Source organism: Vidua chalybeata, chromosome 10 (assembly GCF_026979565.1).
Source record: "Vidua chalybeata isolate OUT-0048 chromosome 10, bVidCha1 merged haplotype, whole genome shotgun sequence".
NCBI lineage: Eukaryota > Metazoa > Chordata > Aves > Passeriformes > Viduidae > Vidua > Vidua chalybeata.
In genome coordinates this window covers 22,134,788-22,147,247 of record NC_071539.1, presented here as the reverse complement: position 1 = coordinate 22,147,247, position 12,460 = coordinate 22,134,788, and the positions used below count along the sequence as shown (strand labels likewise).

Sequence of the window (12,460 nt, the reverse complement as noted above, 5' to 3'; positions counted from 1 at the left end):
GGGAAGCCTCACAACCCTGCACAAAACAGGGTAGGCAGGCAGGCACCACCCTGCCCTTGCCCCCCTCCCCTGGGACTACAGCAGTACCTCACCAGAGCAAGGAGGCAACCACAATGCAGACCCCTCAGCCCACCTCCCTCCCTGCCCCCCTCACACACACGGCGGGAAATTGGAAACTTCAGGGCTTAGGTAGCCCAATCAATTTAGCTTTCATTCTGTCATTTGGTCTTAGGCCAAATTTTCCCTGGAAAACAGCACACTGACTGCAGCAACAGCTGGTAGAGGCACTGAGACAGGATGAGACACCAGACACTTATTAGTACCTAAAACCTGAGATGCCTTCTCCTCAGATAGCACAGACCAGCACAGAGCCTGCCTGAAGCTCAGCTGCCTGGCAAGTCCTTTTGGTAAAAACACTTTTTCCAGAAAACATCAGGAGCAAACTCCAGCCACTTTTTCCATACCAACATTGTGGTAAAACTCCAACGTGTTCTGCAAGCACAGGGCAGGTATGCTCCTGCTCTGCAAGGGGTGTTTGTGTCCCTCAGCTGCAGGCAACCTCACAGCCCAGTTTCAGAACCAGATTTTCTACCCAGTGTGAAGAGGACAGCTCATACCACATCCCAAGCTGGTGGCCTGGAGTACCTCAGTCTGTATGGTACAGCCTGAGTCCTGGAACACCAGACTCTCCCAGGGTCTTTGCATAAAGCTCAAGGATGTGGATAGCAGAACTGTCCCACTAAACAGCTGGCACAGCTCATGCCCCCAGATGCCTCCTGCTAGCACCCCTGCCAAATGAATTCACTGCATTTGCCGAGACATTCAAACCTACCACTAAGTGAGCTAAACCTATTAGAAAAAAACCATCTTTATTTACACTGAAGAGCATCCAGCAGGACCCACCCTCCCCCAGGCACACATGCATGCACACAGAGCTCTCCCCTCCTTCCACCCAGCACACCTCAGTGCTCTATCCGGACCACCATGACCGTGACGTTGTCGGCCGAGCCCCGCTGCACTGCCTTGCTGGCCAGCCTGTTACACGCGGCCTCGTATCGAGCGTCGGCTTCCAGCTTCCCTTCTCTCATCTGGATATTCTTATCCTGTTGGGACAAAGGAATTTCACTGCTCCCAGCAAAGGTAGCTGCATTGTATTTTCCAAGCACTGGGAAGTGAAACAAACGCAGACAGCCTAGGGAATAAGGGAGGGCTCTCTGGCAGAAGTCCATTTTGTGCCCTCTGCACTGACAAACCCAGCCTCCAGGCCACTTCTCCTCACCTCCAAGCAGGATACAATGAAGTTCACAGCTTCTTCTGGTGTAAAGACTTTAAACAGGCCATCACACGCTATCAGAATGAACCTGGAAATCAAGTGGAGACAGGTTCCAAGGCTGAATTTTTGGCTCCTCAGCTACAACAAAATCACTGCAATTTATTTTATGAACATCCATGCTCAGATCCAAAAAGATGCCATAGAAGTTCATCTGACAATCCCTTGGGACCTACCGTTCATGGCAATTCAAAGTACAGGACAAAGAGCCAGGCAACTAATGTAAGACCTTGATCAGGACATCCTGGCTGTCTTACAACACTGGCAAGATCATATATGATCCTGGTCAAATGCTCCATTGCTTTTCTAAGAACTGCTTCTTTCCTTTGAGTCCTTGTCATTCATGTACTTTCCCTGTGAAGCAGCTAATGCAAGGAAATAGAGAAACAAAGCTGAATCCCTCATGTACATCACTTTACATTTCTACACTCCTGAGGTACGTGGTAATTTAAATATGCAAATTCAAAATACCATCACGTGACACAACCGTGATCAGAAAACTCTGACACGAAATATTGCCACAGGCTGCAGAAGGTCGAGGAGATACCAAGCCCAAGGCAAGCACAGCATCCCCCTTAGGATGGGGAGATAGCCTGCTGTGCACTCCCTGCCTGCAGGGAATTGTATTAACCAGGAGCCCTAACCAGAGTCACCAGGACAAGGAAAACTACAGCAAACCTACAGAAGTGGTCAGTCTGCACATGTCTCTGAAGACATAACTTCAGTGCATGATACTCAAGAGTATCTTTAGAAATATTTTAGTGGATCACTTGATATGGAACTCTAATCCCAGAAAAAGCAGCAGTACTGGGTTACACTCTCACCTCTGAGAGTCTGCAGGGCTCTACTGACACAAAAGCTCACTGCAATTTGTCGTTGCCAATCATATCATGGAAAAGTATCTCAAATCTTCAAATATCAGAGCTGAATGCAAAAGTATTTATGGGCACTACAGCTGCTAGAAACAACTCCTGGACAGAATGGAGACCCAAGAACTCAAGCCTCAACTACCTGACTGAACACTGATTTGTGAACTTAATCAGAGCACGAAGGACATCTAAGGCTTGTGTATGCTATTGCTGTGAGGCTGGTTCCTCCAAGAGGAGCCTTCACAGTATCTTGGCAGAGCAGTAGATTATCCCACTGTTCTAATAAGGAACAGAAGCAGAGAGACAGCAGCAGTAAGAGCATCCTCTAATTCTGGGGGGATCAGTCTGAAGTGCCTTGGCTCTCACAGCAGAGCAAACAGGGATGAGCAGCTTCTGCTGAGCAGAGCTGGGACAGACAACCCCCTGTGCAAGGGCACACTTTACCTGTCATTGTGTGTGAGTTGGCAGCGTTTGATATCTGGCACAGAGATCACACCACAGCGCTTGTACTGGCCATCCCCAATGGAGCGGGAGACCTCCAGCACTCCCAGGACTCTCCCGTCCCTGCACAAGGAAAGAAAACATTGAGAGCCCTCCCCACGTGTGTATTTCACTGCACTGCCTGATGGGGACACTTTGTGCATCCATCTGCTTGTACAAATAATGACCCACTTCCCCAGCAAGTTCAAATCTTCCCTTCAAAGTCTCCTTTTCTTTCTGTATGTTTGTGTGAAGCTCTGGGAAACAAGTGAGGGGGAGGAGGAAATGAAGTCAGGAGACTTCAAGACTGTTTTCTGTCACCCTGCCCGAACTCAAGTCCTGCTTAGCCTAGCAAACTGGAGCAGTAAAATTATATGTGAGCTGAACTCCCAGTGGCATAGTTTGAATAGAGATTATTTTTTGGCAAGATATCCAGCAAACTGCTCTTCACTAGAAGCACAGAGTGGCAGAGGCAAGAGGTCTGAGTCAGCAGCCCCTCCTGTGTCCTGTCTGAGGACACCAACCCCTACAGACTGGCCCAGCTGCAGGCAGCTCCCAGGAGTGAGAAACACGGCATGTTCAGCTCCTCATCACTTGGCCTTTAGTAACCACTGATTGCAGCAAGCAGTTTCTGTGAAACCTACATTACAAAACCCTTTAGGAAACAGCCCTGGGTTGTTAAACTTTTCTAATTAACCAAGTTCCCTAGAGAAACAGCTTCCCACACTTCACCTTTCCAACAATCAAGCATCTTGTCTCCACAAAGGCTCTTCTGTGCCCTCTGAGAATACACAAAGCTCATTCATCTCGTAGTCCAAGCAGCCCCGCTTGAGATAAAAGCATGAAGCAAGGCATGTCACAGAGAAGAGATCTGACACTCACACACTTTGTGGCTTATCTCTTGGGCCCAAAATATTGAACTGCAAGCAGTGGGAGAGGCTCCCAGGCAGTCAGGGACCAGTTCTGAAAGGAGCTAACAGACACTGGGCCATCTCTTTGCCATGTGTAAAGAGAGATCAGTGCTGAGTGTAAGTGGCAGCATGTGCTCCCCAGAGATAAGGGGAACAAAGCGCTCCAGACACAGCAGCATAACAGAACTGAGTCCACCCCTCTCCACCCTGGGTGCATTTTGCTTCCACAGGCATGAAGATGCTTCACCTGCACTGAATCCTCTCTTCGTGAAGATGCCACTTAATCAAGAAACAGCCTTCAAAGAAGAGAGAGAACCTAGCCACAGAAATAAGACTCAGCTGTCATGTTTGGCACCTGCTCCCCAAGCAGCCATGAACTCCTTTTTGCACAGCAACATCAAGATAATCGTATTTTGGCTCCAGAATCTCCCTCCTAATGCAGAGAGCCTCAGTGCATCAGCTAACCCCAGGGGAGAAACACCAAGCTACATCGTGGGCTTTTTGTACTCTCTCAAACCATGGCCCCTCTCACAGGACAAGGACAGAGGAGCAATGCTGCAAGGAAATGAGTTCTGTTCAGCACCACAGTGTGCAGAAAGCAGTAACTTCCTCAACAATCTGATCCAGCTCCCTAGGTCCAAATCTGTAGGTCAAGCTTAAGCATGCCTATGCTGGTATCCCACTGCCAGACTGTCACATGGGTCCTGCCTTGGCCATCCAAAAGCTCTGGGAACCAAACTCCAGTAACTGAATCCTTACAGGCCTCAGGCAGCAACAGATTCTCTCAACTACGATGCATACTGGGCTCAGAAAGCTTCAAAACCTCAATGCTCAGGCCCCAAATCAGGCTATGGTTTAGATTAGCTCATTGACACCCTCAGGCACTCACCTGACGTTTCCCCCAGCTTTCTGTATCCGCATCCGCTCCTCATACTGGGTGGGGTTGTGCTCCTTACTGAGGCTTAAGGCCGTGTGTTTCTGATTCTCCTCATTGTAACGACATAGAATGGCCTGTGCTGACAAAAGACCACCATCAAACAACAACGCAACTGCAGCAACAGCTTCTTGAGAGAGCCCCAAACTGTAGTGAATGGTGCTACAACAGGCCAGTGACTGGTGGCCAGGGGTGTTTCTCAGGGCTCATTCCTAGGTAGGAGGTGCTGTTCAGTGCTTATATCAGTGATCTGGATGCAAGAGTTGAATGCACCAAGTTTGCTGATGATACCAAACTGGGAGTGCTGTGGACTCTCTGGAGGGACAAGAGGCCTTGCAGAGGGATCTGCACAGATGCACCATGGGGCAATGCCAGTGGCACAGAATTACTGAGTCCAAGTGCTGGGTTCTGCACTTGGGTGGAGCAAGGCTGAGCACGAGCGTAAGCTGGGAGAGGAGTGGCTGGGGAGCAGCCCTCTGGAAGGGTCTGGGCGTGCTGGTTGGCAGCAGCTCAGCAGGAACCATGGCCAGGAGGGCAGGTGGCATCCTGGGGGCACCTGACACAGCGTGGGCAGCGGGCCAGGAGAGGGGATGGCCTGGCTGTGCTCAGCACTGGGGCGGCCTCACCCAGAGCACTCCAGCGTTAGAGACGGTGGGAAGGTGCTGGAGTGAGAGGAGAACCATGGAAGGCATGCTGGAAGGCATGACCTGGGAGGAGGCTGAGGGCTCTGGGTTTGTCTGGTTTGGAGAGAAGGAGGCTGAGGGACAACCTCATCCCCCTCTGCAGCTTCCTGAGGAGGGAGCATGGAGAAGGAAGTGATGATCTTATGGGAATGCTGATCTCAAAGCAGGGCCAGGGGAGGTTGAGGCTGGACATTAGGAAGTGTTTCTTTATAGAGCATATAATCAAACACTGCACCAGGCTTCCTGCAGAGATGCTTGATGCCCCAGACTGTCAGTGTTTAAGAGGCATTTGAGCAATGGTGCAACTTTAGGGCAGCCCTGAGCTGGTCAAAGCAGTTGGACCAGATGATTGTCATAGGTCCTTTCCAACTGAAATATTCAAGTATTCTCTTCTTGATGCTGTGAGATATTTAGCACACCAAGAGAGAGCTTTCACACACCACTGTTTTACACTATGGGAGACAACACTGAAGTACTCTGTACCCACCCAAAACAAGATGCTTTGTAGGAACAGTTGAGTAGCTCATGACAACTCAGACTTCCCAAACAAACAAACAAAAACCCCACAAAGCTCTGGGCAGAATAAAGATGCCACCAGTGGCCTCCATTCTGCTTACCCGGCTGTCCCCGAGGTTGGCTATGTAGAGAATATTGTCAACAGCTAAGACACAAGTAGCCGTGGAGCCATCCTTCCACGCTGGCTTCCTGAAGGGAACAAAAATGGCATTACTAAAGGGGAAAAACAACACTTCAGTTACAGAGCGTTCCTGGGGACCCAAAGAAGTGTCCTGTGCCAGCACACAGCAATCAGGTAGCACAAGCCCACAACAGCTGCCTGCTAGCAGCTCAGGTTGGTGATAAACAGCAAACTGGACAAGGATAGAGCAACTGCACAGACTACAGATTTCTGAATGCACAGCCAATGCCCAGCAGGTGTAAATACTGCCAACCACAGCTCCCACACCAACTCTTCCTCACACTCAGCTCCCAGGAAACCTCATAGGTGAGCAGAACAGGCGCAGCCCTGATGGCTGCCCAAAAGCTACAGCACCACGAGCAAACAAGCACCCCACACTGCTCCTTGGGAAGCTTCTTTGCAGCAAAACTCGGCAGCAGAAATGCCTTCTTTTTTGCTTACATTTTCCTTCCTTTTTTTCACAGTATCCCTGCTCCCTCCCCCACCTCACCCCTCACCACCCCACCTCAGCAGCAGCACCACCACTTGCTCAGTTGCTCTCCTCCTGTTTCACTTCCTGTAGTTAAGCTTTTATCTCTAGAGCTCTAGGTAAAATGAGAAGCACTTCTTAGATTACAGCTGCCAGACTAGTCCTGTCCACAAAAAAGCCTGGCTATGATGCCAGTCTTCACTGAAACTAGCTCTGAGAGAACAATTTCTAGACATATTTCACCCAGTTTTTCCTTACTTTGAAGGTGTGGCTAAAGAACATGATTCATTTCACCATCAATACTACTGCTAGCAATCATTTGTCATAAGTCATGTTTCTGACCAGAAGCTGGTTTGAGAAAGACACTACTGTGACAGACTCAAGAAAGCACCCTCCTTTTGCCTGGTCAAACTTGTTCTGATTAGGCTTAAGAGACTGAGCCAATTTGCAATTTACTTAAAATTGAAAGTTTTCAGGGAATCACAGAATCAACGCATCAACAGTCTCTCCATCTGTCAGAGAAGTGTCACTGTGAAATAGTAACAAAAAAAAAAAAAACAAAACAAAACAAATGTGTCTAAAGGATTGGTAACAAAGTGACTGCATTTGAAATGCAATCTCCATCTTCCCCAGCCCACACATTTGGTGTATCAGTTCAGCAGAGACAGAGAAGGGTGCTTGGCACTCCACACCCAGCTGCAAGGCAGGCTGGTATTAACCCCACAGAGGAACATTCTTCATCAACATCTGTTTTCTAAAGAGTTGAAGAAAGCAAGATTTAAATTTATGCTGGGAGACATAGGTCTTTCAACACAGGGCATTAAAAGCTACCTCAGGGATGTGCTCCAGTCTGACAAACACAGCTCTAAAGAAAGCTTAGTGGCCTCTACAGATCCCCTCCTGCCACACACTAATGCCATTAAGAGATCCCATCTCAGGCAGTACAGGACAAGTCCCTTCAGCAACATAGCAAGTCTTTAAAAAGAAACCAAACAATCCTGATAAGGACAGAGGTGGTCCTTGGACCTGTTTTGCTTCCTTCCTTTGGAGAAACATTTTAGTCTAAGGGATCCTATAGACCACTTATCATAAAGTAAGACTGGAACATGCCATGATCTAGTTCTAGCAAGCATTCAGCTGGCAGAGTCACAGCCTGGCACAGTGGAGCTGTGTGGAGTTTTGCCAAAGCACAAGAATGACACAAGAAAGGTTTTCTCTGCCCTGCTCACAACTCAGACCTACAAGTGAATACAAGTGAACAGAAAGCATTTGCACTTACTGGCTGGATGCCTGCTTTAGAAACTCTTCATCTGTGTGTTTGAAGGTGTCCAAAAGACATCTCTTCACAGTTTTCTCCACGCTGGCTACCTCACCTGTCAGACAGAGAAAACAGCAACTAAGCTCCAAGCAAAACATATCTGTCCCTTTGCTCATCCAGCATTCAGTCAGGCAGTGCATCTCTTGGACTCTGCAGCTGGGGCACATCCTGGGCTTATCCTACCAGAAATCCATGCAGTAGTATTTTCACACTTGATGTGGCACTGCCAAAACTGGCAGCAGCACATCCAACACTTTTTTAGTGAGTCACAACTGGCTACTTGCACCCTTGTGCCAAAAAGGCTTCCAGCCCTCTTCCCCAGCAGACACAGCAGTCTTGCAAGCCCTCTGGTAATAAGGGATGGGTACTGTAGGACTACACCCAAACAGATCAGTTTCCCTATCCACTGCCAAGGCAGAAAAGGTGATGGTTGTCCTACAGCCCTTATTCCACTCCTCTTACCTTTAGGAAATTTCTTAATCAGGTTTTGGTGCAGATTCTGTGCTGCAAATTTGGAGGCTCGGACTCCCCCGTGGCCATCAAAAACAGCGAAGTACGAGACACGTGTGCTGTGAGGGAACAAAAGATAGCAGAAGGAGGCTGAGAAAGGTCATTAGCCAGGGAATGGGATCAAGCACATTCCTCTCCATATCACCCTGCCCTGTGTTAGCCAGACTGAAAATCCTGCACTGCAAGCCACAAGAGCTTCTCACACATCTCTGAGCTCATATATTCAGCATTTACATGTTTTACGTGTTCCAGCACTGAGCTGAGAACTTTCTTGTAATTTTCTACTCCTCAAGAAAATGAATGGCTAAAGGGTTTACAGACTTTATCTTGGCATAAAAGCAGATAAACATATTACCTCAAAGACACTACAACTCTCCAGCATTACAGGCATCAGTCTAGTCAATCCTACAGAACCTTCCATGCCTAAGCTTGTTCCAACTATGCTACAGACAAAAGACTTGTATCTCTCAGAACACAAACCTCTTGGGACAGTACTAGTTCAGAAGCTAAATCCAGTATCAGGGTGATGCTCGAGAACATTCTTTTCATTTGACATACCCACTTACATTTGGGTAATAGAGGATCAACATCCAGAGTTATCAGGCCCTCATGGTCCCTGTAAAGTCAGTGACTGAATCCACTAAGCACCCCTCAAAGGGAGGTGTTTGTACACACCAGGCCTGTGAATTGCCTGCGAACACAGCTAGCTGATGCTTCACCCCAGGTCTCCCAATAAGAAGCCCAAACCACGCACCACAAGACAGGCAGACAAGAGCAGCAGCTGTTCAAAACAAAAAGGATCATCCCATGGGTTCAGCTGAAGCAAGCTGGAGCTCCCTCACCCCCAGGATGGCTGTTCTGGCAGTTGAGGCCCACTTACATTTGGGAGGGCAGAGGCCGGCATTCCTCGGTGATATCGTTTAAGATGACATGTGCATCCTGCATGTCTTCTCTCTCACCTTTTCTCTCTGCCACATAACCCTTCAGTCCAAGAATGCCCACTGATCCTAAAGGGGAACAAAGCAGGCACACACATGCAAATCAAACTCCCGTGTCTCCTCAGCTCAGGCTAAAAACCACAAAGTTCTCAGCTTTCAGAGCCCTGTCCTGGCAGCACAGCCCTCATCCTGCAACAAAACATCTAGCATCTGCTGCTGACCAGGACATGTGTATTTTGCAACATGGGTTTTTACATGCCCCCAAGGTCTGCGGCTCTAAAAGCAGCCTGCCCTCATTTCAGCAGGCAGCTGTAGCCAAGCCAACTGCTGGACATGGGACAGGACTCTTACCAAACAGGGGCAGGGGACAGGGTGGGCAGGGGTAGCATGTGGCACGGAACCTGCAGATTAATAAAGCACAGCTTTAAAGAGTGCACTAAGGACAGGAAATCCAGGTCTGATGCTCCCAGGACATGTCCTTTCCTTTGCAGCCCTGAACACGTCTTACTCCCAGAGCTGCAACACAGCACACAGGCACTGAAGCCAAGGGCCCTGTTTGTAACAAGCCTGTCTCTCCCCCTCTCTGGCATCCTTAGCAGCCAGCAGAGAGGTCTGTGGATGTGGCAAAAGAAAGTGGTGTGGATCTAGCCTTACAGAGGTTCCACACCCAATCTCCCTCTTGGCAGCACTGCCAGTGCTGAGGTGCCTGCTGCTCAGCTCCTGCTGCTTCAGCAGGGACAGAAAGAAGGCCCAGGGGAAGGAGACAGACCCAGGAAGCTGAAGGAGCTTCCACAGACCCCTGCAGCAGTTTGTTTCTTACAAGAGACTGAAATGGCAAGCAGACTGAAGAACCAAAGCTTAGCTTTGTTCTGGACTTACTCAGCCCAACGCCAAAAGTACAAATTGAGTACATTTGTTTTCAAACTGTCTGAAAACCTTTACAAACTTTCTTTTCCACAAGTTCTTCCCTGCCATTCTTCTCTTCCTCCTCCTCCAAGGACTTTCTCTTCTGCCCTTTCTCTTGGCTCTCTGCTGATGAGACTTGCTTAGTAGCACTGGAGGCTGAAAGAAAGCAAAAATACAGGTGGCTCAAGTGTTCCAGGACTGTTTTACTTGCATAAATTCAGCAGCAAGTCCTTTTATACCAAAGCACGCTCAGGAATGCAGGCTCACACACTTACACAGAACAACCCACAGGTTTTATTCCATACCTACCGGGTGTTTTTTGTTGGTTTTTTTTTTTTTTCCCAGTTAATTGCTTAGGAAGTTACTGTTACAGGCTGGAACACTTCTACATTATTATTATTATTATTATTATTATTATTATTATTATTATTATTATTATTATCATTATTCTCCTCTATGATCTCTGCCCGCAACAATGCAAAGGAACTTATTTTATTACTCTGAACGTGCATATTTTTCAGAAAGTCCAGAAGAAGGCTACAAATTAAAGCTAGCAAGCAAAACCTGATGTCAGAACTCTGGCTTTTTCCTTCTGGAGATTTAGGCTCCTATGGGTATAGTGAATTATCTCAGCTCCTCCCAGGTGACAGCAAGCACATGGCTGCTTGCAGAAAGCCTTGCCAGAGCAGCAGTCTGGGCAGTGGCTGCACCAGGGCACTTCCCCTCCCAAAGCAGGGAGCTTTCAGACAGAACCATGGTCCCCAAAAGACAGCAATGTACGTCTGGGAACAGGCCTAATTTTAAGATTCAGAATCCTGATTTGAACAACTGGGCCACAAATTGCCATGAAAGGTGTCAGCCAATCAGGACTGGAGAAATAAGCACCAGGTTAACTTGCTGTGTGTCCAACACAACAGGCTGCATCGTGGGCTTTTCCCAGAGAGGGGCGGCTCAGCAGAGGCCGATGAGGGACACAGCTCCTTACCTGGGTCACCACTGCTGGCTGGTGGGAGACCATCAAACAGCAAAGAGCCTTCTTTTCCTGGAGCACAAGAAGAAGACAAAAATAATTAAATACCTTTGTTCCTTTCAGGGGATAATGCTTTGCCTATGTCTCTCCTGAAGTGAAGAAATTATGTCAGTTTACCAAAGAGAGCCAAATTTCTACTGCCATTACCAGATGGGCAAATCCAGGCTTTGCATTTGTTCCAGGGAACATTTTTAAGAAATGTTTCATAGAATATACGTGGAACATCTATAACACCCTGGTTATAAAAAAACAAACAGGATGCAGCTGATCTACATGCCAGCACTGATAACCCTACTGTCTTTATTCTGTCTAACAAAGAACAGGATTTACACACATTTCATCTGAAAGAGATGCTGACGCAGAAAACACGGAAAACCAAACTAACGGTAGGAACAGAGCACCCATACCTGAGTCAGCACTGCTGGATGGTGGGAGATCATCAAAGAGTAGAGGCCCTTTTTGGGCATCTTTCCCTGCAAGGCACCAGGGCAGAGTAAGGAACCAGTGCAGGCACTCCTGGGGGGAGCTGTTCTGAAAGGACTGTCCCCAAGCCAGCACAGGTCTGGTAAGGAGAGCCTTACTTCCACCTGTAATTTTAGCAGCTGCTGCACAAGCAAAATAACCACCTGCCTGGGGCCGAGGTGAACTTTTGAAAACAGGTTTTGGGTTTTATTTTTTATTTGCTAGCAATCCACTAAGCTTAGCAGCAGAACGAGAGAAAAGGCTCCAACATGGTCTAAACCGCAGGGAGCTGCAGTTCATACAGAGCATGCAAAAACATGGTCTAAACTGCAGCGGAGCGAATCCCGGGGGAAAACAAAGCCACAAAGCCCACCAAACCCGGCGATTTCTCCAGCGCTTTTTAACCCGTCCCCTCACCCTCCCCCTCGCCCCTCAAGCTCCCTGAGGCGGCGGCCTGGCTGCGCGCGGAGCCACGCTGCCCACGGCCGAGCTGCAGCAGGCCCGCCGGGGCCCGCGGCCCGTCAGGAGAGGCCACGGGCCGCGGCCGGGCGGGCCCGAGAAGGTCGCGGCCTCACCCGCGGCGGCGCCGGGCTCGGGCAGGTCCCCGAACAGATCCATCGCCGCCGCTCGCTCCCGCCCGCCCCGGCGCCGGCCCAATCCGCACCCGCGGAGGGCCGGAAATGGGCCCGCGCCTCGGCGGCAGCGGAACCACCGCGCTGGCCCCGCCCACAGCGACACGTGTCCGTCCCTTCCACCAATCGCAGGCGGGGTCGCGCTGTCAGTCACCGCCGTCGCCCCGCCCCTCGCCCCGCCGTGTCGAGCAGGCCCGCGAGGGGGCGCTCCCTCAGCGGGCGGTGGGCGCAGCTCCGCTCCCGCCCCGGCCCCGCTGCCACCCCGCCAGCCCCGGAGAGGACGCTGAGCGC

General features: G+C 49.5%; 1 protein-coding gene across 2 annotated transcripts; it reads right to left on the bottom strand.

Moving 5' to 3' along the window:
- Positions 1 to 839: 839 nt before the first annotated feature.
- ILKAP (ILK associated serine/threonine phosphatase) lies at positions 840 to 12,243 on the bottom strand. 2 transcript variants are annotated; one of them, XM_053951970.1, is made up of 12 exons: positions 12,113 to 12,243; positions 11,483 to 11,548; positions 11,031 to 11,087; positions 10,076 to 10,201; positions 9,082 to 9,208; positions 8,154 to 8,260; positions 7,653 to 7,746; positions 5,825 to 5,912; positions 4,480 to 4,601; positions 2,644 to 2,763; positions 1,280 to 1,361; positions 840 to 1,103 (listed from the first exon to the last, which is right to left on the bottom strand). In XM_053951970.1, the coding sequence occupies exons 1-12, from the start codon at positions 12,153 to 12,155 to the stop codon at positions 963 to 965; spliced, it is 1,173 nt and encodes a 390-aa protein (XP_053807945.1). In that variant the 5' UTR covers positions 12,156 to 12,243; the 3' UTR covers positions 840 to 962. The 2 variants fall into 2 exon arrangements, with proteins under 2 accessions (XP_053807945.1, XP_053807946.1); XM_053951971.1 differs by lacking the exon at positions 11,483 to 11,548.
- Positions 12,244 to 12,460: the final 217 nt, after the last annotated feature.